The sequence below is a fragment of the Oryx dammah genome, unplaced genomic scaffold (genome assembly GCF_014754425.2).
Source record: "Oryx dammah isolate SB20612 unplaced genomic scaffold, SCBI_Odam_1.1 HiC_scaffold_5, whole genome shotgun sequence".
In the NCBI taxonomy this organism is placed as follows: domain Eukaryota; kingdom Metazoa; phylum Chordata; class Mammalia; order Artiodactyla; family Bovidae; genus Oryx; species Oryx dammah.
The window spans coordinates 69257479-69284847 of NW_024070189.1; the positions used below are offsets into that span (position 1 = coordinate 69257479).

Sequence of the window (27369 nt, forward strand, 5' to 3'; positions counted from 1 at the left end):
AGGTCAGTAGGTGCCCAATTTGTTACTGGAGATGAGTGGAGAAATATCTCCAGAAAGAATGAAGGGATGGAGCCAAAGCAAAAACAATACCCAGTTGTGGATGTGACTGGTGATAGAAGCAAGGTCCGATGTTGTAAAGAGCAATATTGCATAGGAACCTGGAAAGTTAGGTCTATGAATCAAGGCAAATTGGAAGTGGTCAAACAGGAGATGGCAAGAGTGAACGTCGACATTCTAGGAATCAGCGAACTAAAACAGACTGGAATGGGTGAATTTAACTCAGATGACCATTATATCTACTACTGCGGGCAGGAATCCCTCAGAAGAAATGGAGGAGCCATCATGGTCAACAAAAGAGTCTGAAATGCAGTACTTGGATGCAATCTCAAGAACGACAGAATGATCTCTGTTCGTTTCCAAGGCAAAACATTCAATATCACAGTTATCCAAGCCTATGCCCCAACCAGTAATGCTGAAGAAGCTGAAGTTGAACAGTTTTATGAAGACTTACAAGGCCTTTTAGAACTAACACCCCAAAAGGATGTCCTTTTCATTATAGGGGACTGGAATGCAAAAGTAGGAAGTCAAGAAACACCTGGAGTAACAGGCAAACTTGGCCTTGGAATGTGGAATGAAGCAGGGCAAAGACTAATAGAGTTTTGCCAAGAGAACACACTGGTCATAGCAAACACCCTCTTCCAACAACACAAGAGAAGATTCTACACATGGACATCACCAGATGGTCAACAGTGAAATAAGATTGATTATATTCTTTGCAGCCAAAGAGTGAGAAGCTCTATATAGTCAAAAACAAGACCAGGAGCTGACTGTGGCTCAGATCATGAGCTCCTTATTGCCAAATTCAGACTGAAATTGAAGAAAGTAGGGAAAACTACTAGACCATTCAGGTATGACTTAAATCAAATCCATTTTGACTATACAGTGGAAGTGAGAAATAGATTTAAGGGCCTAGATCTGATAGACAGAGTGCCTGATGAACTATGGACTGAGGTTCGTGACATTGCACAGGAGACAGGGATCAAGACCATCCCCATGGAAAAGAAATGCAAAAAAGCAAAATGGCTGTCTGGGGAGGCCTTACAAATAGCTGTGGAAAGAAGAGAAGTGAAAAGCAAAGGAGAAAAGGAAAGATATAAGCATCCGAATGCAGAGTTCCAGAGAATAGCAGGGAGAGATAAGAAAGTCTTCCTCAGTGATCAATGCAAAGAAATAGAGGGAAAGAACAGAATGGGAATGACTAGAGATCCCTTCAAGAAAATTAGAGATACCAAGGGAACATTTCATGCAAAGATGAGCTTGATAAAGGACAGAAATAGTATAGACCTAACAGAAGCAGAAGATATTAAAAAGAGGTGGCAAGAATACACAGAAAAACTGTACAAAAAAGATCTTCATGACCCAGATAATCACAATGGTATGATCACTCACCTAGAGCCAGACATCCTGGAATGTGAAGTCAAGTGGGCCTTAGAAAGCATCACTACGAACAAAGCTAGTGGAGGTGATGGAATTCCAGTTGAGCTGTTTCAAATCCTGAAAGATGATGCTGTGAAAGTGCTGCACTCAAGATGCCAGCAAATTTGGAAAACTCAGCAGTGGCCACAGGACTGGAAAAGGTCAGTTTTCATTCCAATCCCAAAGAAAGGCAATGCAAAAGAATGCTCAGACTACCGCACAATTGCACTCATCTCACACGCTAGTAAACTAATGCTCAAAATTCTCCAAGCCAGGCTTCAACAATATGTGAACCGTGAACTCCCTGATGTTCAAGCTGGTTTTAGAAAAGGCAGAGGAACCAGAGATCAAATTGCCAACATCCGCTGGATCATCGAAAAAGCAAGAGAGTTCCAGAAAAACATCTATTTCTGCTTTATTGACTATGCCAAAGCCTTTGAATGTGTGGATCACAATAAACTGTGGAAAATTCAGAAAGAGATGGGAATACCAGACCACCTGACCTGCCTCCTGAGAAATCTGTATGCAGGTCAGGGAGCAACAGTTAGAACTGGACATGGAACAACAGACTGGTTCCAAATAGGAAAAGGAGTACATCAAGGCTGTATATTGTCACCCTGCTTATTTAACTTCTATGCAGAGTACATGATGAGAAATGCTGGGGTGGAAGAAACACAAGCTGGAATCAAGATTGCCAGGAGAAATATCAACAATCTCAGATATGCAGATGACACCACTCTTATGGCAGAAAGTGAAGAGGAACTAAAAAGCCTCTTGATGAAAAAATAAATAAATAAAAGTTAAAGAAGAAGAAGAAAAAAAAAGCCTCTTGATGAACGTGAAAGAGGAGAGTGAAAAAGTTGGCTTAAAGCTCAACATTCAGAAAACAAAGATCATGGCATCCAGTCCCATCACTTCATGGGAAATAGATGGGGAAACAGTGGAAACAGTGTCAGACTTTATTTGGGGGGGCTCCAAAATCACTGCAGATGGTGACTGCAGCCATGAAATTAAAAGACGCTTACTGCTTGGAAGAAAAGTTATGACCAACCCAGATAGTATATTCAAAAGCAGAGACATTACTGTGCCGACCAAGGTCCATCTAGTCAAGGCTATGGTTTTTTCAGTGGTCATGTATGGATGTGAGAGTTGGACTGTGAAGAAAGCTGAGCGCCAGAGAATTGATGCTTTTGAACTGTGGTGTTGGAGAAGACTCTTGAGAGTCCCTTGGACTGCAAGGAGATCCAACCAGTCCATTCTGAATGAGATCAGCCCTGGGATTTCTTTGGAAGGAATGATGCTGAAGCTGAAACTCCAGTACTTTGGCCACCTCATGTAAAGAGTTGACTCACTGGAAAAGACTCTGATGCTGGGAGGGATTGGGGGCAGGAGGAGAAGGGGACGACAGAGGATGAGATGGCTAGATGGCATCACTGACTCGATGGATCTGGGTCTGAGTGAACTCCAGGAGATGGTGATGGACAGGGAGGCCTGGCATGCTGCAATTCATTGGGTTGCAAAGAGTTGGACACGACTGAGCGACTGAACTGAACTGAACTGAACTGAACTGATACATAGGTAAGGCGGGTGGCTCTAGAAGAATATGAGACTCAGAGGCAATCAGGCAATATGAATGTATTCATTCTGAGCAAAGTTGGTGGGTTTAGGGGTCTAGTACTTCAAAGGTGAGGAAGACAATGCACATAGTAATGGGAAAAGCAAAAATTTTGTAAACAAGTAGTTGTCTTGCCATGTAGAAACAGTGGGACACAGAGCAGAATGTGAGCAAATAGGCCTTGGTCAATTTCGCAGCCTACTATGCCCAGCTCATATTGGTTTTAGTTACCTATGGTGATAGCTCCTTTCTTGGAGGAAGTCCCCTATCTAAATGCTTTTAAGCAGTTAAGGGGGAGGGAAAAAAGAAAGTCTCCTGAGCATTCTCTTTCTGAAAAATAAATAATCTAAAATAATCCTAATACCAGAGAAACATTTTGGGGTGGTAATTTTGCTCCCCTACACTGGTCATTCATCTTATTTTTCTTTCACTTTGAAACAGAATGTCTTCTCATTGCTCAAAATTCCTTCCTTTGAATCCCTTAAAAGTCACATGTTTTTAAAGCATTTAAATGCCCTGCTTCCAGGCTAAGATCCCTGCTACTGATGTCATCCTCTCAGTCAGCTCCTATTCTTATAATGGGGTCAGCAGGAGAAAGAAAGAGAGGAAAAGAGGCAGCTTTTCCTCTTTCCAGGAAAGAAGCTGCCTCTTTTCCTCTCCCTGAAGCAACTGCCTCAGTTGGAGGAGGGACTGAACAAGAGCAGGTGAGATTTCACCTCTATAACCGTCTGGAGATTATTTATTAGACTGTTTGGAATCTTGTCTACCAGGAGACCATGGGACCAGGAGACATGATATTTTCTGAGCCATTCCTTGCCTCTACAAACCAGGGGCTGTGTACTTTGCCTCTGAATTTCAGAGATCATATGAATGTCCAGATATACCTGCTTCCCCCTGAGCATGTTATGCCCAAAGGAGACGAAAATATTAGAAGTCTAGCCATGTCAGTCACCACAGAACCGTTACCACTGCCACTGAAAATCTTAGCAAGCATTTGCAGAGTAATTCACAGACCGCACCCATTTCCTACTTCCTGCGTTTATCGCTTGCAGAGGGTTTTCTGAATAAAATGAGGCTGAAAACTGCTGGTCCACACCACAGCCTGAGGGCTCTAGGCAACTGTTTTTATGCCCATCCTCTATGGCGTCCTCTCCCAAGGCCAAAGGTGGGAAGCCTAACACAAATGCCACAGAAGTAGAGCCCAGAATCAAGGTCATCTCCAAAACTGACTGATCCCCACGTAACCATTGCCGAAATCCCCTCTGATCCTTACAGGCCAACTTCTTGACCCCAAATTAGGCAAAATGCCCAGCCCAAGACACACTCTCTAGCACCCTAACCAATCAGCTAATGCCACCCTTCCAGCAGTATTTTTCTTTGTCTTGAGGCCATTAATATAGGCTACTAACCTACAAAAAGTGTCAGTTTTCCCTCGAGCCTTCCTGCTCTTCTAACGGTGTCCCATTGTCTCCCTTGTCTGTCAGGCCAGTCGCTGTGCTCACAGCACCCACATTACCTCTTGTTCTTCTTCTTCTTTTTTTTTTTTTTAATAAAAGAGAACACCCCTGCTGCCGGACCGTAGCTGAAATGCACAGCTGCACATCCCAGATGAGAATTTGGTAGTCCTGTGGGTGCTGAATTTGTGGTCTGAACAGAAGTTTTAATTCTAAATAAAAGATACTTCTATGCCATTTGGAAGCAGGTGTGCAGAGTAACTCTTTTCAAAATTAATTTATTTATTTTTAATTGGAGGGTAATTGCCTTACAATATTCTATGGATTTCTGCCATACATCAGCGTGGATCAACCATAGGTATACATATATACCCACCCCCTTAAGCCACCCAACCCCACCCCTCTAGACTCACCGAGCACCAGGTGTGAACGCCCTGCATCATACATCTAACTCCCACCGGTCATCTTCCTCACATATGGTAAAGTAGATGTTTCAGTGCAACTCCCTTGATTTGTCTCACCCTCTCCTTCCCCCATCGTATCCACAAGTCTGTTATGCCTGCATCTCCACAGTTGCCCTGCCAACAGGTTCATCAGTACTCTCTTTCCAGATTCCATATATACACATGAATATACAATGTTTGTTTTTCTCTTTCTCACTTACTTCACTGTGTATTGTTATAGGCTCTAGGTTCATTCACACATTAGAACTGACTTCTAATGAGTTCCTTCTTATGGCTGATTACTTAACCATAAAATGAGTTCCCTTTTTAAAATGAGATCCTCTTTATGGCTGATTACTCAGCGGTAAAAATAGCTGGAGGGGGTATGAAGAAGAGGGAACTCTGGTGCACTGTTGATGAGAATGTAAATGGATACAACCACTATGGAGAACAGCATGGAGATTCCTTAAAACAATAGGAATAAAATTACCATGCATGCGTGTTGAGTTGCTTCGGTTATGTTTGACGTTTTGCAACCCAGTGCACTGTAGCCTGCCAGGCTCCTCGGTATATGGGATTCTCCAGGCAGGAATCCTAGAGTGGACTGCCATGCCCTCCTCCAGGGGATCTTCCCGACCCAGGGACTGAACGTGCATCTCTTATGTCTCTGCATTGGCAGGCAGTTTCTTTACCATTAGCACCACCTAAGAGGCCCCATAAACTACCATATGACCCAAAAGTCCCACTACTGGGCCTATACTCTGAGAAAATCATAACTGAAAAAGACACACGTACCAACATTCATTGCAACACTATTTACAATACCTAGGACGTGGAAGCAACATAAATGTCCACCAACAGATGAATGAATAAAGAATTTGTGGTACATATATGCACTGCTCGTTGTGCTTAGTAAACTCACTTCCTTCTGCAATACTCTGTGTCTGGATATTCTTTTCCAGCCCACACTCAGACTGACACAACATTCTTCCCTTTTCTCCTGTTCCCTGCTTTTCTTACCTGAATCTGCGAGCCTAGTCTGGTCTAAAATAGAAGCCTGGCACTCAGCCTCATGGTCCACACTCCAGCCTGCCCAGTTCTGGTTGTGAAGGGATGACATTTAAGCATCTTATGGGTTAAGTGTTTGTCGAAAGGTGGGGGAACATGAAAGGAGGTGGTACGAGCAAAAGAAGCTGAATCTGGTCTCCTTCCTGGACCCTGTGAATTCCTCTGAACCCAGTTCCAAACCATGTCAGGCATTTAATGGCCAGATTAGCCTTGAAAGTGGAATCCAAACAGAAAAGCTTTTCAAAATGTGACTCTAAAGTGCAGTCAGCAAGCAACCTTGGTGTGTCTCTTGTGGACTCTGCCTAGATTCTACTTTGGATTCCTACTCTGTGTGGGAAGAAGGCATCTTTGCAGAGGCTCACAGACCTCTGATGGGGCCTGCTAGGAGTTCCTCCTGAAAAGCAGAAGCAGTGCTTGTGTCCAAGGAACAGCTCAACTCTGTAGGTGCCCAGTAGTGACCTTATACAAGTTGTGTCATCTTTTGTCCTTAGGAAGATTTATGTGATCTTAGTCGACCTAGGGCTACAAAGTCTGACTCTTGATTGTGAGGTGTGCATTCAGGGACATCATGCCCCAGCCCACTGAGAAATGGCCACTCCATACCAGAGTCTATCAAATGGGATGTGAGACTTGGATTGACCCTCAAAATAAGGACCAGCCCAGCCCTGAGGAAACCTGAACAGTATTTTTAATACTGAGATCTTTAATACGGTGTCTGTGTGTATTCATCTGAATCTATAGCTAGTTGTCAAGTTCATTGTGAGTTTTCATCTTTGCCTTGCAGTTTTTTCTTCCTAGAATGCCAGTCTCTCTTGTCCCCACCACTTCCTTTAAGAATTTTTCAGTTTTCCTTTTTCCATCATAACATTGATTGTCTCTACATGTCAGACAGAATATTCTCAAACTAGGGAAGGAGGGAGAGATTCATGACTACAGATGAAAGAATATATGCAGCACCAATGTGCAAGGAACTGAGATATTTTCTTTTTTAAAATCCTTTATCACCTACACACTGTACAACCATTCCAAGAAACAGAACACCTTCCATAACTATACCTACTTATATGTTCCTATGTACTCCATGCCCTGTCACCAGCCTTTGGGTAACAATTTCATAAAGTTTGTGTTTGAGAGCTTTGTTTCATTTGTTATGTTATCACTTAATATGCCTGCCTAAACAATATTTTGTTATGTTTTCTTGAAAATATATTTAAGGGTATTCTACCTTTTAAAATTGTTTATTGATTTACAATGCTGTGTTAGTTTCAGGTGTAGAGCAAAGTTAATCTGTTAATACTTTTACACATATCCACTCTTTATTAGATTTATTTTCCCATATAGACCATTGCAGAGTATTGAGTAGCATTCCCTGTGCTATAGAATAAATCCTTGTTAGTTATTTAGTTAAGTAATCTTAATTTAGCTTTTTATTGACATATACTTGATTTACAATGTTTCTCCAATCTCTGCTGTACAGAAAAATGACAGTTATATACATATAGACATTCTTTTTTATATATTCTTTCCTATAATGATTTATCATAGGATATTGAATATAGTTCCCTGTGCCATATAATAGGACCTTGTTGCTTATCCATCCTATATAGAAGAGTTTACATCTGCTAATCCCAAATTCCCAGTACTTCCTTCCCCTGCACCCTCCCCCTGGCAGCCACAAGTCTGTTCCCTATGTTTGTGAATCTGTTTCTGTTTCATAGACTGGTTCATTTGCACCACACTTTAGGTCCCTGGAGAAGGAAATGGCAATTCACTCCAGGACTATTGCCTGGAAAATCCCAAGGACACAGGAGCCTGGTAGGCTACAGTCCATGGGGTTGCAGAGTCGGACACGACTGAGCGACTTCACTTCACTTCACTTAGGTTCCACATATAAGTGAAATCTATGGTATTTGTCTCCTGTTTTCTGACTTTGCTTAGTATGGTCATCTCTATTTGCATTCACAGAGTAATAGTCCATAGATTATATGTACAACATCTTCTACTCCTCTGTTGAGGGACATTTAGGTTGCTTCCAAGTCCTGGCTATTGTAAATAGTGCTGCAACGAACACTGGGGTGCGTGTATCTTTTTGAATTATGGTTTTCTCCAGATATTTGCCCAGGAGTGGGGCTGCTAGATCATCAGTTCAGTTCAGTCGCTCGGTAATGTCCGACACTTTGCGACCCCGTGGACTACAGCACGACAGGCTTCCCTGTCTATTACTATCTCCCGGAGCTTACTCAAACTCATGTCCATTGAGTCGGTGATGCCATCCAACCATGGCATCCTCTGTCATCCTCTTCTTCTCCTGCCTTCGATCTTTCACAGCATCAGAGTCTTTTCAAATGAGTCAACTCTTCGCATCAGGGGGCCAAAGTGTTGGAGTTTCAGCTTCAACATCGGTCCTTCCAGTGAATACTCAGGACTGATTTCCTTGAGGATGGACTGGTTGGATCTCCTTGCAGCCCAAGGGACTCTCAAGAGTCTTCTCCAACACCACAGTTCAAAAGCATCAGTTCTTCAGTGCTCAGCCTTCTTTATGGTCCAACTCTCACATCCATACATGACTACAGGAAAAACCATAGTTTTGACTAGACAGACCTTTGTCAGCAAAGTAATGTCTCTGCTTTTTAATATGCTATCTAGGTTGGTCATAGTTTTTCTTCCAATGAGCAAGTGTCTTTTAATTTCATGGCTGCAGTCACCATCCACAGTGATTTTGGAGCCCAAGAAAATGAAGTCTCTCACTGTTTCCATTGTTTCCCCATCTATTTGCCATGAAGTGATGGGACTGGATGCCATGATCTTAGTTTTTTGAATGTTTAGTTTTATGCCAGTTTTTCCACTCTCCTCTTTCACTTTCATCCAGAGGCTCTTTAGTTCTTCTTTGCTTTCTGCCATAAGGGTGGGGTCATCTGCATATGTGAGGTTATTGTTATTTCTCCCGGCATTCTTGATTCTAGTTTGTGCTTCATCTAGCCTGTTATTTTGCATGATGTACTCTGCATAGAAGTTAAATAAGCAGGGTGATAATATACAGCCTTGACATACTCGTTTCCCAAGATCATATGGTAGCTCTGTTTTTAGTTTTTTAAGGAACCTCCATACCATTCGTCAGTGGCTGTAACAATTTATACTCACACCAACAGTATAGGAGGGTTCCCTTTTCTCCATACGCTCTCCAGCATTTATTGTTTGTGGATTTTTTGATGAGGACCATTCTGACTGGTGTGAGGTATCAACCTCATTGTAGTTTTGATCTATATTTCTCTTGTTTAGTGATGCTGAGCATATTTTCATGTTCCTTTTACCCATCTGTATGCCTTTCTTGGAGAAATGTTTCTTTAGAAAGCCTGCCAGATACTATAAAACTCTTCGAAGAAAATATAGGAAGAACACTCTTTGATATAAAAAGTATTCTACCTTTTTTTCCTATTGTTTTTACTAACTTCTGTTTATGTATTTTAAACTCAACATCCTCTTACTAAAACATAGTGTTTATTAACCTATGTATAACAATGGCAGAGAAGGCAATGGCAACCCACACAGTACTCTTGTCTGGAAAATCCCATGGATGGAGGAGCCTGGTAGGCTGCAATCCATGGGGTCGCCAAGAGTCAGGTACGGCTGAGTGACTTCACTTTCACTTTTCACTTTCATGCATTGGAGAAGGAAATGTCAACCCAATCCATTATTCTTGCCTGGAGAATCCCAGGGACAGAGGAGCCTGGTGGGCTGCTGTCTATGGGGTTTCACAGAGTCAGACATGAATGAAGTGACTTAGCAGCAGCAGCAGTAGCATAATAATAGATCATTCTTTTCAGTGCTGTAGAACTCAGTTTATTTATCCATTCTCTGTCAATATGCAGACTGCTATTAGGAACACTTTTTACATGTCATTCCTGGTACTTTTTTGCACACTGACTCCTTGGTAGCATTTTAGGAGTGGAGATGCTGGGTCACAAAGTACATGAATGTACAATTTTGTAAAATTTATCCATACTGGTTTTTCAAAGTTTCAGAGACCCTGATACTCAGTGTTGTCAAACTTCTAAAATTTTCCAGTTGAATTGATATGCACTGTCATCTCATTGTGCACAGATCTGCATCTGCCTCATTACTAAGGAGGCTGTTAAAGTTCCTGTGTGCTTACTGATCACATGTGGGTTTTTTTCTTTTCTTTTTCTGAGAAAGATCTGTTTATTCCTCTCTTCCACTTCCATACTAGAATGTCTTGCTTTTTCGTGTTTCTACCATTTGAAAAAATATCATCTTTGCATTGATTTTTAGTCTAACACATTTGTGCAAATATCTTTTCCATATGTCTAAAGAAGTTTTTACCCCACTTAAGCATTTCTTCTCATGAAAAGAAGCTTTTCATTTTAATGTAGTCTAAGGCACCTCATTTATCAATCTTTTTTATATAACTATCATCTGGGTATCTTGTTTAAGAAATTTTTTTACTCTAAGATCAGTTATATTTTCTTCTAGAGTTTTCCATTTGAAATGTCAGTCTTTACTCTCCTTCTAGACTTGATTATCAATAGTGATAGAAGTAGAGAATCAGTAACATTCTCCATATGGATAACCAGGATAACCAATTTTTCCAGCTCCATTACTACACAGTACTTTCTTTATTCACTGAAGTGCCATATATGTCTCCTATTAAACACAATTCCACACATGCTTGAGTCAAACATAAGGATCAGTGTTGTGTTCTGAGGGTCAGTTGGTTTATCTCTATGCTGGCACCGAAGTACAGTATAAAACATACTTTGTTTATTTTCATGATGTATAAAATATACTGAAAATATACCATATATGGTATGGAAGTTCCTCTCATTTTTTTTCAAAATGTGAGTTCTAAAATATCAACCACATCTTCCTGTTGTTGCTCACACACTAAGTCGTGTCTGATCCTTTGCAACCCCATGAACTGTAGCATGACAGGCTCTTCTGCTTGCATTATCTCCCAGGGTTTGCTCAAATTCTTCCTGAGAGAGACGCTTAGGTTAGAGGCTTCTTGATGCCTCCCATTTGGGCCTCATTACCCAGGGAGCTCAGAGACTTGCTAACCCTTGTTCTTTACAGTGAGCACAGAAGCACACTCTGATCGCATTTCCTGGGAAGAGTTCTGGGAAGTGTTCCTGTGCAGCATCTGCTCTTTTCATAGAAACATTTGAATCTGCTCTCTGTCTAGGAAATCTGTGTTCTCTCTAGAGCTGGTGAGGAAGCACGCTGTATATCTGCAGTGGCCAAGTCTGGCTTTGTGCTTGAAGGACTGAGGGCAGGGGTGGCTGGTAGAGAGCTGAAATTCCATTTAGAAGTTCATGCCAAACTCTTTGGAAAACAGATAACCCTGGTGTTTACAGATGCCTTTTCTTCTTCTCCTTTTTTTAAATTGAAAAAGTTGTAAAAAATATTTGGAATAAAAGAATGTTTACTGCTTTCACCAGTGGTAAATTATGTAATGTTTGATGCACATTGAGAGTTTTCTGATTCTAGCCTTATTACCATAGAGCTATTTAAATCTCTCTGAGTTTTGATAATTAAGAGGAATGAAAAGTAATTCTTTTATTTGCTATTTTCTTAATCCATGCAGGCTATGACAAAATACCACAGACTGGGTTCCCTAGTGAAAAAACAAATCTATTTCTCTTATTTTTGGAGGATTGGAAACCAAGATCAAGGCAACTGTACATTAGGTGTCTGATGAGAGCACACTTCCTAGGTGGGTGCCTTTTCCTGTAAAGTCATGTGACAGAAGGGTTAAGCTAGATCTCTGAGGTCTCTTGTATCAGGGCACTAATCCATTCGTCATAGCTCTGCCTGCATGACCCGGGCACCTTGCAAGGGTCCATTTACTAATACAATCACTTTGAGCATTAATTTCACCCGTGAGTTTATGAGACCAGCAGACATATATAAAATCTGTCTGTTGTGGTTCAATAGACTTCCCACCCTCTCTTTAGAAAACAGCATTCTTGTCTCACTTTGATATTCATTTCAGTATTCTTGAACTATAATTGTATCTCTTCCTGAGTATTCATTCAACTAGCAGTAACATCTGCTCACTTCCTTCATAAGTCATTAGTTAATAAAATCCTTAACATGTATTTGTTTTATATTTGAGAATCATGATTTTCCTTATTTTCTTAAGATTGTCCTTGCTCGATATGTAGGGTGGGGGTGGAGAGCATTCAGCACACCCCTAATGGACAGAGCGCACTGGTAATTCCTGAGACAACCTTATGTGTATAAATATTTCTTCAATCACATTTTCTTGATATAACCTTCCTTGCTCATAGTAAATGATAGGAGATTCCATCGATGTAATATTAATAACTTCTTTAAATTACCTCGGTTTCAGCAGATACCCATGTTTCAAAACTGTGTTGAACTGGGTAGGGAAAATTAGAGCTCTTATTTACTTCCTCTACAACTTCTTGTTACACATTTTATATTCTACCCAAATTGGTCCATGAAGTGAGGTAAACAGTTATTAAGCTCCCACTGGGCAGCTATACCACAATGACTGTGTTTTGGGTTCTTCTCCAAGACATATGGGAAACAGATTTTATAACACATGTTTGGAACATATGTCCTGGTGGTCACCACCTGGTGGACTTGTCTCTGCTTCCTGCCTCTCCCACAAGCTAGGTCTCGTCCTGATTTGCTACAGCTTATTGGAAATGAGATCCTTATGGAAGCCTTCTGTGCTCACTAACATCTTGGCCTAAATGATTCTTCCTGCAGAATGGAAAGGTGCTGGTCTCTGTATTCAGGGGTCATGACAGTACAGACTGTCTAGATTAGTTTCCCCTTGCTGTGTAACAAGTTAATTCTATTATAGATCTGGAGGTGAGCAGTCAAAATGAATCTTAAGGAGCTACAATCAAAGTGTCAGAGGGCCTGTTCTATCCAGAGGCTCCAGGAGAGAATCCATTTTCCTGTCTACTTCAGCCTCTAGAAGTTGCCTGACATTCCTTGGCACACTGCCTTTCCTCCATCTTCCTAGATCTTCACTCCAACCTCTGCTCTATTATCCTATCTTCTTTTCAGCATTTGGCTGTGCCTCCATCTTGCCTGTGAGTCCTGTGTTTATATTTAGCCCACTTGGATAATAATAAAGCCAAGAAAATCTTTTCATCTGAGCATCATTAACTTAATTACCTTCAAAAACTGCTGAATGCACTAAGCCTTTATTCTTGTCCTCAAATTTTTAGATGATATTTTTTACCTGCAATAATCAAACGTGGACAGGTTAAGCATTAGGGTTTGTCTAGCAGTGGAATTAAAAACTAATGTCAAGTAAAAAGTGCTTTTTGCTATATAAAGTAGCACACTCCCAAGTTATGGAGTTCACAATGTGGACATCTTAGGAACCATTATTCTGTCTTCCACAATGTCCTGACTCTTTGGACATATAAATTATCAGCATAGAAAACAGGCAGTGTCTTCTGCAATGGTGGAAACAAAAGCCATCAAGAGATACTACTCAGCCATAAAAGAAGAATGAACAAATGCAATTTGCAGCAACATAGATGGACCTAGATATTACCAGACTAAGTGAACTAAGTCAGAAAGAGAAAGGTGAATATCATATGATATCACTTATACATGGAATCTAAAATATGATACAAATGAACTTATTTACAAAACAGTAACAAACTCACAGACAGAGAAAACAAACTTAGGCTTACCAAAGGGGGAAGAGGGGAGAGGGATAAATTAGAAGTTTGCAATTAGCTGACATAAACTATTAATTGCTGTTGTTGTTCAGTCGCTAAGTTGTGTTCAACTCTTTGCCACCCCATGGACTGTAGCCCCCCAGGCTCCTCTGCCCATGGGATTTTCCTGGCAAGAATACTGGAGTGGGTTGCCATTTACTCCTCTTGGAGTTCTTCCTGACTCAGGGATAGAACCCATGCCTACTGTGTCTCCTGAATTGGCAGGCAGATTCTTCACAACTGAGCCACCTATAAATCCATATATGTGTAACTGGATCACTTTGCTGTACACCAGAAACTAACACAATGTTATAAATCAACTATACTTCAATAAAGTAAGTCATCAGAGAAAATAAATTAACTGTAGACACATGAGTCTGCATGAGAGATGGGACTGGTCTGTTAAGACCAGCGTGTTTTCTCAGCTGACTCTGTGTCTGTTCTGTTGCTTCATTCACCTTATCTCCTTATTCTCTCTTCCTTTCCACAGATTATTCAGTTAACTGGCATGGATCCACTCCTCTTAAACTTCATTTTAAAAAATGATTTTGGGCAACTGGCCTCAAAGTTTCCGTCTTACTACAAAACATTAGTCAGTAAACTGGGGGGGATCCTCTCTCAGGTAAGGCTTCAATGTATTCAAAAAGGCTTTGAGAAGAAGCAACCAAAAGAGGTGGCTGATGAAATTCAGAGAGCACTTCAGAGCGCCGAGAATGCTACCCTGAATGTGGCTGTGATTGGGCAATCTGGTTCTGGCAAGTCCAGTTTCATCAATGTCTTGCGAGGAATTGGTCATGAAGAGGCTGAATCTGCTTCTGTTGGAGTTGTGCCAACCACCACAAAGAAAACTCCCTATCCACATCCAAAGTGTCCCAACATGACCTTCTGGGACCTGCCTGGAACTGGGATCCCTGAATCCAATCCAGACCCTTATCAAGAAGTAGTAGGAGATGATAACTATGACTTTTTCATCATTATTTCTTCCTCACGGTTTAGTGCAAACGATGCTTTCCTGGCCCAGAAGATTCAGGAGAAGGGAAAAAAATTCTACTTCGTTAGAACCAAGGTGGACAGTGATTTATATAATGAAAAGAAAAGCAAACCCAGATCTTTCAAAAAGGAGATAGTCCTTCAGCAGATCCGAGACAACTGCCTGATCAATCTCAGCAAAATTGTATCTGAGCCGACTGTCTTCCTGGTGTCCAACTTTGAGCCGAAGAAGTTTGATTTTCCAAAACTGCAGGAGACACTGCTGCAGGATCTCCCTGCTGAAAAGCGCTACATCTCTCTCCGCTTCTTGCCAGATTTGTCTGAGACCCTCATTGAGGAGAAGAAAGCTGTGATCAAGGAGAAGCTCTGGCTGAAAGCCGTCAAGGCAGCCGTTTTGGCCTTCTTCCCCATGACGCCTTTCTGCTGTGGCTTTAATTTGTCTGAACAGAAGAGGTACTTGAAATACTATCAGAGCTATTTTGGTTTGGATGAGGAGTCGGTCAGTCAGATTGCCCGGAGCGTGGGCACATCTGAGCAAGAGATCTACAGCCTCATGAAGTCCACAGATTTCAACTCACTTGTGAAGGATGACAGTGTAATAGCCAATGTCAAGAAGTGTGCTGAGTACATTTGCTCAGTTACTGGACTCATCCCGTCTTCTGTTTTCCAGTTTTACAAAGTCTACTTTCTACATTTGAAATTCATCGATACAGTGGCAGAAGATGCTAAAAGAGTCTTGGCTAAGATTGAGGAGATGAAGTCTGATGGAATGGAGTAGAGACGGGTGGAGTTGCCTATGTAAATAACAAGTGAACCTCACATGTTGTGTTCTCTGAGTGGGTCAGGATCTTCTACATACCACCAAGGCCAATGCTTCCCAATTTGAAACTATTTTCTCTCTGTTAGAGAAAGCCTATTGCTCCACATTGATACTTTACTGCTCTACAAGGGAATTTGACCATAGCCTGTTTACTGCACTCTCTGAGCTGTTTTCCTCGAATCATGATAGAAATGTACCATGTACCTTCCATTAATCTTCCGCTGTTATGAAGTAGTTTTCTTTTGCATGATTTATTCAGATAATAAAATTCTGGCAACAATGAGGCTGACTGTTATCCATTGGATTTTTATGAATTATGATCCCCTGTTATCATTATCATCATTAGGACATTATCATCTCAATGTCTTCCTCATGAAAATGAGGGAAAAGACACACATTTGGGACCATGGTCAAGTGAAGAGTTTAGAGAACTACATAGGAGAAATAGTTGAGAGAGGATTAGAGAAAGAGTATAGAATGTCATATTTTCAGATATTTCTGAGGAGTAGGGGGAAGGAAACCAACTCAGGGTTTATATTTCCAGAACTTTTTCAACACTGGGTTAGCAAGACAATATGAGGGACAAGAGACACGAAAGAGTAGAAATGAATTAGGAAGAAAAGCAAAGAATAAGTGAACTGGCAGAAGAGAGAAAATGAGTGCATTTTTCACTCACCAAATTTTATATCAAACTTCTGAAATACAACCTAGCACACATCAACATCACCTATCTCAGTCTTAGAGATTCTCATTCCTGATGTTACAGTAATTATAGTCACATATGTGACTTTTCTTCCTTCTTCCATCACTGGTATAGGATAGTGGACCAGGATCTGTACCGAGTAAGTACATGGTGGAAGTCATCCCTTAAATTCCCATGTTCTGGAGGTCCTCTCAGAGGCTGGAGGGCACTGAGATGTGGAAGAGGGCATGCGTAGCCCACTATCACTTTGCTCCTCCATGCTCCCCCACTGCTCTGGAGAGGATGCAGTCAGTGGGGGATGAAGGAGATCACTGTGTGTGCTGCCTCATATCTAATAGGTATGTGAAATGTTAAAAGGGAAGGAGCTTGGGACCTTCTGTTATGGATGCATTCATTTAAAAAATTCTTTTGTTCCTCAATTCTTAATGTACATCCCTGTGCAGTATTTACACTCTCAGAATACAGTCTGTAGGTCAACTTGCCCCTAGGCCTCATCTGTCCTTATAAAGAGCATGGATATTGAGGAAACCCTCCTTCTACCTCTACTTCAGCTTGTCAATCAGATGTGGCCAACACAGGGACTCATACAATCTTCTCCTTCTCCAGAGGTCATGACTTTCCAAGGTCCCTGGACCTTTTTACTCCATTTCAGTGGCCTTCCAACAAGATTGCAAGGAACAACTCCAATGTATCTTGTGTGGGTCCCTGTGGAAACACCCTTGCTACAAAACAAGAGTCATCAAATATTTACATCTGTGCTTTTTATTTTCAAAGTTCCCTCTTCCCAGATGAGACAGGCAGGGTTAATGAATCTTTCCATCTGGGAAGAAAGAACTCAGGAGGAGGAAAATAGAGAGGCAGTTCCAGTGCTTTGGTTTAATCAACATGTTCCAAGGGTGAAAGGGAAGTTTCTTATACCTAACACGGCATTCAGAAGGGACTGAATGATTTCACAGGCAGAGCAAAGTGGGGAATTGGGAGGTGGCTGAGAAGAAGAAGGAAAGTCTCAGAGTCCGGTGGGAGAGGACAGAACTTTGAGATGTTTCCAAACTGAGACCTGTGAGTCCACCTATCAATGTGTATAAGCATCAGGCTCTTATAAGGGCAGCATCTGAGGTCCCTCCAGACTCTGTCAGAGGAGGCTTCTGTAGCTCCTTCAGGAGATTATATGATAGCTGACCACATTTTAAGCACTGGGTGAACCTGTCTCTTTTGGTAGCCTTCAGCCCATCGCCAGACATATCTCATCAGTGTACCATACACTCCCTTGGTCCCCATATGTCTTATTCTGTGAGTAAAAAACTCCTTTCATGACAGCCAGAGGGCTGGTATTAGTGAGAAAGGAAAGAGGCCTTCTTCTTCTAATCCCTGCACCTCAGTGTTACTCACACTTGATGGTACGCACTTGCCTTAGTCACTCACTCAGTGTTACCACACTTACTTACTGGCTGAGAAATTCTTTCAGTCATCTTAAAATCTGGTCAGTGGTAAAACAGTCCCATGCTGTCTTCTGTCCCAAACCACTGACTGAAAGAAAGAAAGTGAAAGTGGCTGAGTCGTGTCCGACTCCTCGCAACCCCATGGACTGTCCATGGAATTCTCTAGGCCAGAACACTGGAGTGCGTAGCCTTTCCCTTCTCCAGGGGAATCTTTCCAACCCAGGGATTGAACAAAATTCTCCCACATTGCAGATGAATTCTCAACCAGCTGAGCCACAAGGGAAACCCAAGAACACTGGAGTGGGTAGCCTATCCTTCTCCAACAGATCAGCTCAACCCAGGAATCGAACCGAGGTCTCCCGCATTGCGGGTGGATTCTTTATCAACCAAGCTATCAGGGAAGCCCGAATCACTGAGTAGTAGATGACAAATTTTTCTCACCTTTTTATACAGTTCATGGGATCCTCATGGTTAGTATACTGAAGTGGTTTGCCATTCCCTCCTAGAGTGGATTACATTTTGTCAGAACTCTCCTCTATGACCCATGGCATGTTGGTTGGCCCTACATGGCATGGCTCATCACTTCATTGAGTTATTCAAGCCCCTTCACCATGACAAGGCAGTGATCCATGAACAGGAAGCCTGGTGTGCTACAGTCCATGGTCCCAAACCAGCATTATCAGCATCCCCTGAGGCCTTGTTAGAAAGGCAGATTCTAGGCCCACTGTAGACCTCCTGAATCAAGATGCAGGCAGCCGGTGTTTAGGAGCCCTGGCCCTCTATGGGATTCCCATATAAACCCAAATTTGAGACCATCCTTGTAGTGGTGGTACACTCAAGGGGTGTTTCTGATTGTCTGTTGATAGAAGATAAATATGTGGACCCCCTCCTTGAAGGGCTATGTTAAAGTCAGCGCGCTTGCCTTAGGCTCAGTTTCCTTTGGAAACTGGCCTAAGACACAACTTTCACATTCTGTTGCCAGGGGAAAGTGAAGGAACTATTACAGGTGTTTGCCCATGCATAGCTGAGCTTTTTAAAAGTACTTGCACTATGTTTAAGGTATTTATGCTTCTACTTGTTTGAAGACTCTTGAGAGTCCCTTGGACAATAAGGAAATCAAAGCAGTCAATCCTAAAGAAAATCAACCCTGAATATTCACTGGAAGAACTGATGTTGAAGCTGAAGTTTCAATAATCTGGCCATCTGCTGCAAAGAGCTGACTCATTGAAAAGACCCTGATGCTGGAAAAGATTGAAAGCAGGAGGAAAAGAGGATGACAGAGGATGAGATGGTTGGATGGCATCACTGACTCAATGAACCTGAGTTTGAGTCAACTCCGGGAGATGTTGAAGGACACGGAAGCCTGGCACGCTGCAGTCCATGGAGTCGCAAAGAGTCAGACACAGCTAAAAGACTGACAACAGAAACAACTTGTTTGAAAATGTACTTAAGGCAAACCACAGAATAACATGAATTTAAAGTATGTGAACAATAAAAAGGAAACACTGTTACTTCAGGACTGACCAGTGATTTGGTCTGATATGATGTAGGTACTCAATTCACAGGATTCTGAAGAGTCTCTCAGCTCTGTCAAAAGCTGAATCATGAGGACAAGAATCAGGCTCCTCCACCTGGGAGCTCTGGCACTCTGATGGTGAATTTGCTCAGTAAGGAAACCAACAAGTGCTAACTCCAAATTGCTCTGTACCTGCCTCCCCAGGTGACCTTCAGCTCAGTCACTCAGTCGTATCCAACTCTTTGTGACCCCATGGACTGCAGCACACCAGGCTTCCCTGTCCATCACCAATTCCTGGAGCTTGCTCAAACTCATATCCATTGAGTTGGTGATGCCTTTCAGGTGACCCTAATCCTCTGCAATTCAGAGGATTCCTTTGTCAAAGGAGGAGCAGGAGGGAGAGGGAAGAGGCAGACCTGGCAGAATCATCTTGCCATATCATAAGGGCCTCCTGGCTCTGGAAACAGAGACCCCAGGATGACAAACAGCACAGCGAATAACAGCAGACTGCTGGGTCTCCTCCAATTCCATAGCCCTAGAATCTTCTTCTGGCCACATGTTTGCAGTTCTTCCCATAATCTCAGTTTCCACCCAGTCTGCCAGGTATACAGCCTACTTACAGTGAGGGAGGCAGTGTCAGCCCCTCTGGCCCTGGGAGATGTTCCCTAGACTTTTACTTCTTTACACTTCTCTCCCAGACCCTCTTCCTCACCCACAAGGAGCTGGGTTCTTGGTTCCTAGAAGGTAGACAGAGAATCCAAGCTTGGAAACCCAAGAATAGTCCTGCCTATTCTGAGCTCTTTCCACATCCATACGAATTTTAGAATCAGGCAGTCTATACTAAAAAAGCCAAATCTCATATCCAGAACAGGTAAATCCATAGAGACAGAATGCAGATTAGTGGCATTGTGGGTTGAATTATGTCCCCCAAAAGACATACTAATGTTCTAATCTCGGGTACCCATGAATAGACTAGATAGTCTTGACTAGACAGATTTTTGTTGGCAAAGTAATGTCTCTGCTTCTTAGTATGCCGTCTAGGTTGGTCATAGCTTTTCTTCCAAGGGGCAAGTGTCTTTTAACTTCATGGATGTAGTCACCAACTATAGTGATTTTGGAGCCCCCCAAAATAAAGTCGCTCACTGTTTCCACTGTTTCCCCATCTATTTGTCATGAAGTGATGGAACTGGATGCCATGATCTTAGTTTTCTGAATGCTGAGCTTTAAGCCAACTTTTTCACTCTCCTCTTGCACCTTCATCAAGATGCTCTTTAGTTCTTCTTCACTTTCTGCCGTTAGGTGTCATCTGCATATCTGAGGTGATTGATATTTCTCCCGGCAATCTTGATTCCAGTTTGTGCTTCATCCAACCCAGCATTTTGTATGATGTACTCTGCGTATAAGTTAAATAAGCAAGGTGACAATATACAGCCTTGACGTACTCCTTTCCTGATTTGGAACCAATCTGTTGTTCCATGTCCAGTTCTAACTGTTGCTTCTTGACCTGCATACAGGTTTCTCAGGAGGCAGGTCAGGTGGTCTGGTATTCCCATCTCTTTAAGAATTTTCCACAGTTTTTTGTGATCTACATAATCAAAGGCTTTGGTGTAGTCAATAAAGCAAAAGTAGATGTCTTTCTGGAAATTTAATGCTTTTTAACTGTGGTGTTGGAGAAGACTCTTGAAAGTCCCTTGGACTGCAAGGAGATATAACCAGTCAATTTTAAAGGAAATCAATCCTGAATATTCATTGGAAGGACTGATGCTGATGCTGAAACTCCAATACTTTGGCCACCTGATGCAAAGAACTGACTCATTGGAAAAGACCCTGATGCTATGAAAGATTGAAGGTGGTGGGAGGAAAAGGGGATGACAGAGAATGAGATGGTTGGATGGCATCACTGACTCAATGGACAGGAGTTTGAGTAAGCTCCAGGAGTTGGTGATGGACAGGGAAGCCTGGCGTGTTGCAATCCATGGGGTCGCAAAGAGTTGGACACGACTGAGCAAGTTAACTGAACTGAACTGCACCCGTGAATATGACTTTATTTGGAGATACAGTCTTTGCTGTGCTGTGCTGTGCTGTGCTTAATCACTTCTTCATGTCCAACTCTTTGTGATCCCATGGACTGTAGCCTACCAGGCTCCTCATCAATGGTCAATGACTTAGTCAACTGTGCCTCTGTGAAGTGAAGGTCACTCAGTCGTGTCTGACTCTTTCTGACCACATGAACTCCAGGCCAGAATACTGGAGTGGGTAGCCATTACCTTCTCCAGGTTCTCAACCCAAGAATCAAACCCAAGTCTCCCTCATTGCAAGCAGATTCTTTACCATCTGAGCCACCAAAATGTATTCTTTACCACCAGATGGACTCTTTACCATCTGCAAAACCTATGGTCTTTACAGATGTACTGAATTTGCTCTAATCCAATGACTGGTGTCTTTAGGAAGAAAAGAAGAGACACAAAGAAATGGAAGCCATGTGAGGAAGAAGGTATGCAGAGATGGGAATGAGGCTGTTACCAATCAAGGAATCTCTGTGCCTACCAGCACCTGGAAGAGGCAAGAAAATATCAATTAAAAAAATATCGCCTGCCATATCACTAAACAAAGGATGTGGCAGCCATCAAGCCATCACACTGCAGCCACTTCCCAATGATGCATCCTGAGGGGACTCAGAGACATTGCGAACAAAGGTCTGTCTAGTCAAGGCTATGGTTTTTCCAGTGGTCATGGATGGATGTGAGAGTTGGACTGTGAAGAAAGCTGAGTGCTGAAGAATTGATGCTTTTGAACGGTGGTGTTGAAAAAGACTCTTGAAAGTCCCTTGGAATGCAAGGAGATCCAACCAGTCCATTCTGAAGGAGATCAGTCCTGGGTGTTCTTTGGAAGGAATGATGCTAAAGCTGAAACTCCAGTACTTTGGCCACCTCATGCAAAGGGTTGACTCATTGGAAAAGACTCTGATGCTGGGAGGGATTGGGGGCAGGAGGAGAAGGGGAGGACAGAGGATGAGATGGTTGGATGGCATCACCGACTCGATGGACATAAGTTTGAGTGAACTCCAGGAGTTGGTGATGGACAGGGAGGCCTGCTGAAATTCATGGGGTCACAAAGAGTCGGACACGACTGAGTGACTGAACTGAACTGAACTTAACAGCTACAATAGTGAAATTCTGACCTGTGAATGTATTCTTTACATCAGGTTTTTATGTTTTCTTTTAAAATTTTTGTTAATTTCTATTTTACAGAAGTGTTCTTTGTAAGCTTAATTTCTTGTAGAAATATTTTCTAGTTTCCTTATGCATATATAAGGAAATGATATGGATTCTTATTTTCTTCTGGAAGAAGTAGTATAATAGACTCCCATTTTCACTAAATAACCTTTGGTTGAGATCTTTCCATAGCAATACGTCGTAATCTTTCTCATTCTTTCATCCTGTATAATATTCTACATATACAGATGTACAATCACATACCTAGCCAATCCCTGTGGATGAACTTTGGGTATATTTCCATCTATGGTGAAGATGTAATGAATGATATTGGACCTATACCATGTTGCAAATGCACAAGTATATTTAAGTAGCCAACTCTGGCTCCCCACTGTGCCTTTAACCTGGTGTGTATGGCCCCAGCTTAGAATTGATGCTTTTGAACTGTGGTGTTGGAGAAGACTCTTGAGAGTCCCTTGGACTGCAAGGAGAGCCAACCAGTCCATTCTGAAGGAGATCAGCCCTGGGATTTCTTTGGAAGGAATGATGCTAAAGCTGGAACTCCAGTACTTTGGCCACCTCATGAGAAGAGTTGACTCATTGGAAAAGACTCTGATGCTGGGAGGGATTGGGGGCAGGAGGAGAAGGGGACGACAGAGGATGAGATGGCTGGATGGCATCACTGACTCGATGGATGTGAGTCTGAGTGAACTCCGGGAGTTGGTGATGGACAGGGAGGCCTGGCGTGCTGCGATTCATGGGGCCGCAAAGAGTCGGACACAATTGAGCGACTGAACTGAACTGAACTGATGGCCCCAGCTTAATAGGGGCCAAAAATCAGAAAATAGTGTCTATCTCTGAAAAAGGTTTCTCCTAATCAAGTCCCCCATTTTCCAGCTCATAGAAGTGGGGATAGGGCTCCAGCCCCTTCAGTCTCTGCCTCACTCTAACCCCATTTCCATAGCTTCGGATCCAGTTCCTTATCACAACAGGTGACCACAGCGACACATACACACACACACGCTATTGTGCAAAAGATGCATTTTCAAGTGCTGAACTCTTAGCTACTCTGTCAACTAAAAGAAATGCAGAACCAAAAACCTGAGAATTGTGTTTTATTGGGAGCATTACTGAGGATTTCAGCCTGGGATACAGCCTCTCAGATAGTTCTGAGGGACTGTTATGAAGAGATAAGGGAGGAGCCAGGATATACAAGAAATTTTAGGGAAAAAAAAATATTTTTAAACTGGTAGTATGAATATCAAATGATTACTGGTATTTAAGGAAAACTAGACATTGCAAGAAATGAATTTAGCACTTTTTTAAGTATAGGAAGATGCAAGATTCTGGGCTTACTGAATTATCCCTTTGATGTGCACCTTTAGCCAACTAGGCCCAATATTCCGTTTATCTCCATCTTTAGTTCCCATAAGGATGCATTATCCAGATTGGCTGTGGAGGTTGATGACTTGGTAGCTGCCACACTCTTTGTTTACTGAAATGGCAAGTGGCATTCCTTGTCTAAAATTCCCTCAAGAAGTGAATACTTGGGTGGCTACTGGATAAAAAAGCGCTGACCTGAGATGCAGAACACACTGAAATGTTGCCTAAGAGAAACCTCCAGACCTTAGGCTCAGTTACAGAAGTGAACATGAGTGGAATCCACCCCTGAGGAGGAACAGAGAGATATCTTCCAGGTGACACACCAGGACTGTGGAACTCTCTCTGCAGCCTGGGCTGGAGATGGAGAAGAAGACCCGGAGAAGAAGAGGGGAGGATCAGGGGTTGTAACACATGGCCAGCAAACACCTAGGGACACCAGGCTCACTGTCTTCCCTCTCCAGCACCACCATCAACCCTCCTGTCTAGGTTGTTCCTGCCACTGTGCTACTGTCCTTCTCAAACCAAGGGTTATCAGACCTGTGGTCAGAGGAAAAAAATGTGAGAAGGAGTGAAGAGGTCAAGATGAACTGGGGAGAATCCATGCTTCTCCATGTTTCCCCATATGGCTGAAAACCTGCCCACTACTTCTCCATTCCCATTCCATTTCCAATATTATAGACATTTTCTTCTCACCTACAGCATAAATATAACTACTCCAGAACTGAGAGCATGTCAGAAAAAGAAGTTCTACGACAGTTGAGGTGTTAGACTGCTGTATCAGAGCCAAAATGTATAATGATTCAAAATGTGTACTTGTTCATCTCTTGCTTACTTACTTGGCACACTAACTGGTCGTGTTGCTGTTCAGTCGCTCAGTCATGTTCGACTCTGCAACCTCATAGACTGCAGCATGCCAGACTTCCCTGTCCATCTCTCTCAGTCTGCTCAAATTCCTGTACATTGGGTTAGTGACGCTATCTAACCTTCTCATCCTGTCACCCTCTTCTCCTTTTACTTTCAATCTTTCCCAGTATCAGGGTCTTTTCCAATGAGTGGGCTCTTCGCCTCTGGTGGCCAAAGTATTGGAGCTTCAGCTTCAGCATCAGTCTTTTCAATGAATATTCAGGACTGATTTCCTTTAGGATTGACTGGTTTGATCTCCTTGAAGTCCAAGGGACTCTCAAGAGTCTTCTCCAGCACCACAATTGAAAAGCATCACTTCTTCTGTCCTCAGCCTTCTTTATGGTCCAACTGTCACATCCATACATGACTTCTGGGAAAACCATAGCTTTGACTATATGGCCCTTTGTCTGCAAAGTAATGTCTCTGCTTTTTAATATGCTGTCTACCTTTGTCATAGCTTTCCTTCCAAGGAGTAAGTGTCTTTGAATTGCATGGCTGTCGTCACTGTCCGCAGTGATTTTGGTGCCCAAGAGAAAAAAAATCTGTCACTGCTTCCACTTTTTCCCCTTCTATTTGCATAAAGAGATGGAACCAGATGTCATGACGTTAGCTGTTTGAATGTTGGATTTTAAGCCAGCTTTTTCACTCTCTTCTTTCACCCTCATCAAGAGGCTCTTTAATTCCTCTTCATTTTCTGCCATTAAAGTGGTATCATCTGCATAGCTAAGATTGTTCGTATTTCTCTCAGCAACCTTGATTCCAGCTTGGGATTCACCCAGCCTGGCATTTCACATGATGGAATCTGCATATAAGTTAAATAAGCAGTGACAATATTGACCCTTGCCGTACTCATTTCCCAATTTTGAACCAGTCAGTTGTTCCATGTCTAGTTCTAACTGCTGCTTCTTGACCTGCATACAGGTTTCTCAGGAGACTGGTAAGGTGGTCTGATATTCTCGTCTCTTTAAGAACTTTCGACAGTTTGTTGTGATCCACACAAAGGCTTTAGCATAGTCAAGGAAGCAGAAGTTGATGTTTTCCTAGAATTCCCTTGCTTTCTCTATGATCCAACAGATGTTGGCAATTTAATCTCTAGTTCCTCTCTTTTCCAAGTCCAAACTTGGGACCAGGAAGTTCTCAGTTCACATACTGCTAAAGCCTAGATTGAAGGATTTTGAGCATAACCTTGCTAGCATGTGAAATGAATGTAATTGTACAATAGTTTGAACATTCTTTGGCACTGCCCTTTTTTGGGATTGGAATGAACATTGACCTTTTCCAGTCCTATGGCCACTGCTGAGTTTTCCAAATTTGCTGGTATATTGAGTGCAGCACTTTAACAGCATCATCTTTTAGTATTTGAAATAACTTAGCTGGAATTCTATCACCTCTACTAGCTTTATTTGCAGTCATGCTTCCTAAGACCCACTTGACTTCACACTCCAGGATGTTTGGCTCTGGGGCTGATTTTTATTCACTGAGGTCTCCACTTGGGTTTGTACTGAAAACACAGGCAGGGTGCAAGGGGCTTGATATTAAGAGCGGGCTTTTAACCTCTGCCCTTCTTGAGGGGTCTCAGAAACTGCCTTCCACATAACTCCTATCTCTCTGCTCAGTCTTTGTCTCTCTGTCCTTACCCACCTGCTTCTCCCACTTCTGTCCTCTTTTTTCTTCTCTCCTTTGTCAGTGGGATCCCAGAAATGTTTCCTTTGAAAGGATTCAGGAGAGTGCCTTTCTAAGTCAGTTGTCACTTTTCTTTTCTTTGTCAAAGAGGCTCTTTAAAGAATTTTATTAAGTCTTTAAGCAACATCCCCCACCCACCACTGTTACCCACCCAAAAAAGCACACACTCAACATTTCACACATCTCAGAGGGTTCCTCAATCTACTAGATCCACAGAACCCAGGAGACCTGCTCTGGATTAATGTCCTTTTTTTCTTACATGACAGTGTGGATAAAGAATGTTACCTGCCATTTCAGTAAATGAAGGATGTTGGGGCCTTAAGCCACTGCAGCTGCATCTTGAGAGGAATTCAGGATGGAGAAAAACAGGATATTGGTCCTAGATAATTAAGATGTATATCAAAAGAAAGACTTCAATAAGGCCAGACTCTTGCATTTTCTCCTTCCAGTATAGAGTGGCAACTAAAAATTGGCACTTGCCATCTGTAGAAGGAGTAAGTCAGTAGCCACTGCAGCTGCTGGCACTCTGTGATCTGGGAAAAGGGCAGAACAGGTCTTTAACTAGTTGGATATGTTCAAGAGAAGATATTTTTCTTTCCTGGGTTTTTTTTTTTTTTTTGGCCATGCTATGTGTTTTCTGGGATCTTAGTTTCTTGACCAGGAAATTTCCAAGAGGAGATTTTATGAGTACAATTACTGTATTTCCTCATATCTAGAAAAGCATCAAAATCTTTATGGTAGTATCTGCTCCTCATGGCTAGCAGCAAGTCTCTGCCAAAATTTGTGTTGCCTGTACATAGTCCCTTAATACTTAACCTCTCCCAATACTTCTTTGGAGAGTTTCTCAGAATTATTTGAAATATTGTCTCCTGGGCTGTACTCCTCATTTTGCCCCAAATAAAACTTAACTTGCAGTTCCCACATTGTGCTT

The 27369-nt window shown here is 42.2% G+C and overlaps 1 protein-coding gene across 1 annotated transcript; it reads left to right on the forward strand.

Annotated features, from left to right (window-relative positions):
* Window positions 1-14263: 14263 nt before the first annotated feature.
* Window positions 14264-15881, forward strand: LOC120863808 (T-cell-specific guanine nucleotide triphosphate-binding protein 2-like). The gene has a single exon (XM_040240376.1). It carries the CDS (start codon window positions 14295-14297, stop codon window positions 15552-15554), a length of 1260 nt encoding a protein of 419 aa, XP_040096310.1. The 5' UTR covers window positions 14264-14294; the 3' UTR covers window positions 15555-15881.
* The last annotated feature ends 11488 nt before the right edge of the window (window positions 15882-27369 follow it).

Excerpts from the sequence above, each read along its gene's own strand:
- LOC120863808 (XM_040240376.1), top strand. The coding sequence starts at position 14,295 with ATGGATCCACTCCTCTTAAACTTCATTTTAAAAAATGATTTTGGGCAA.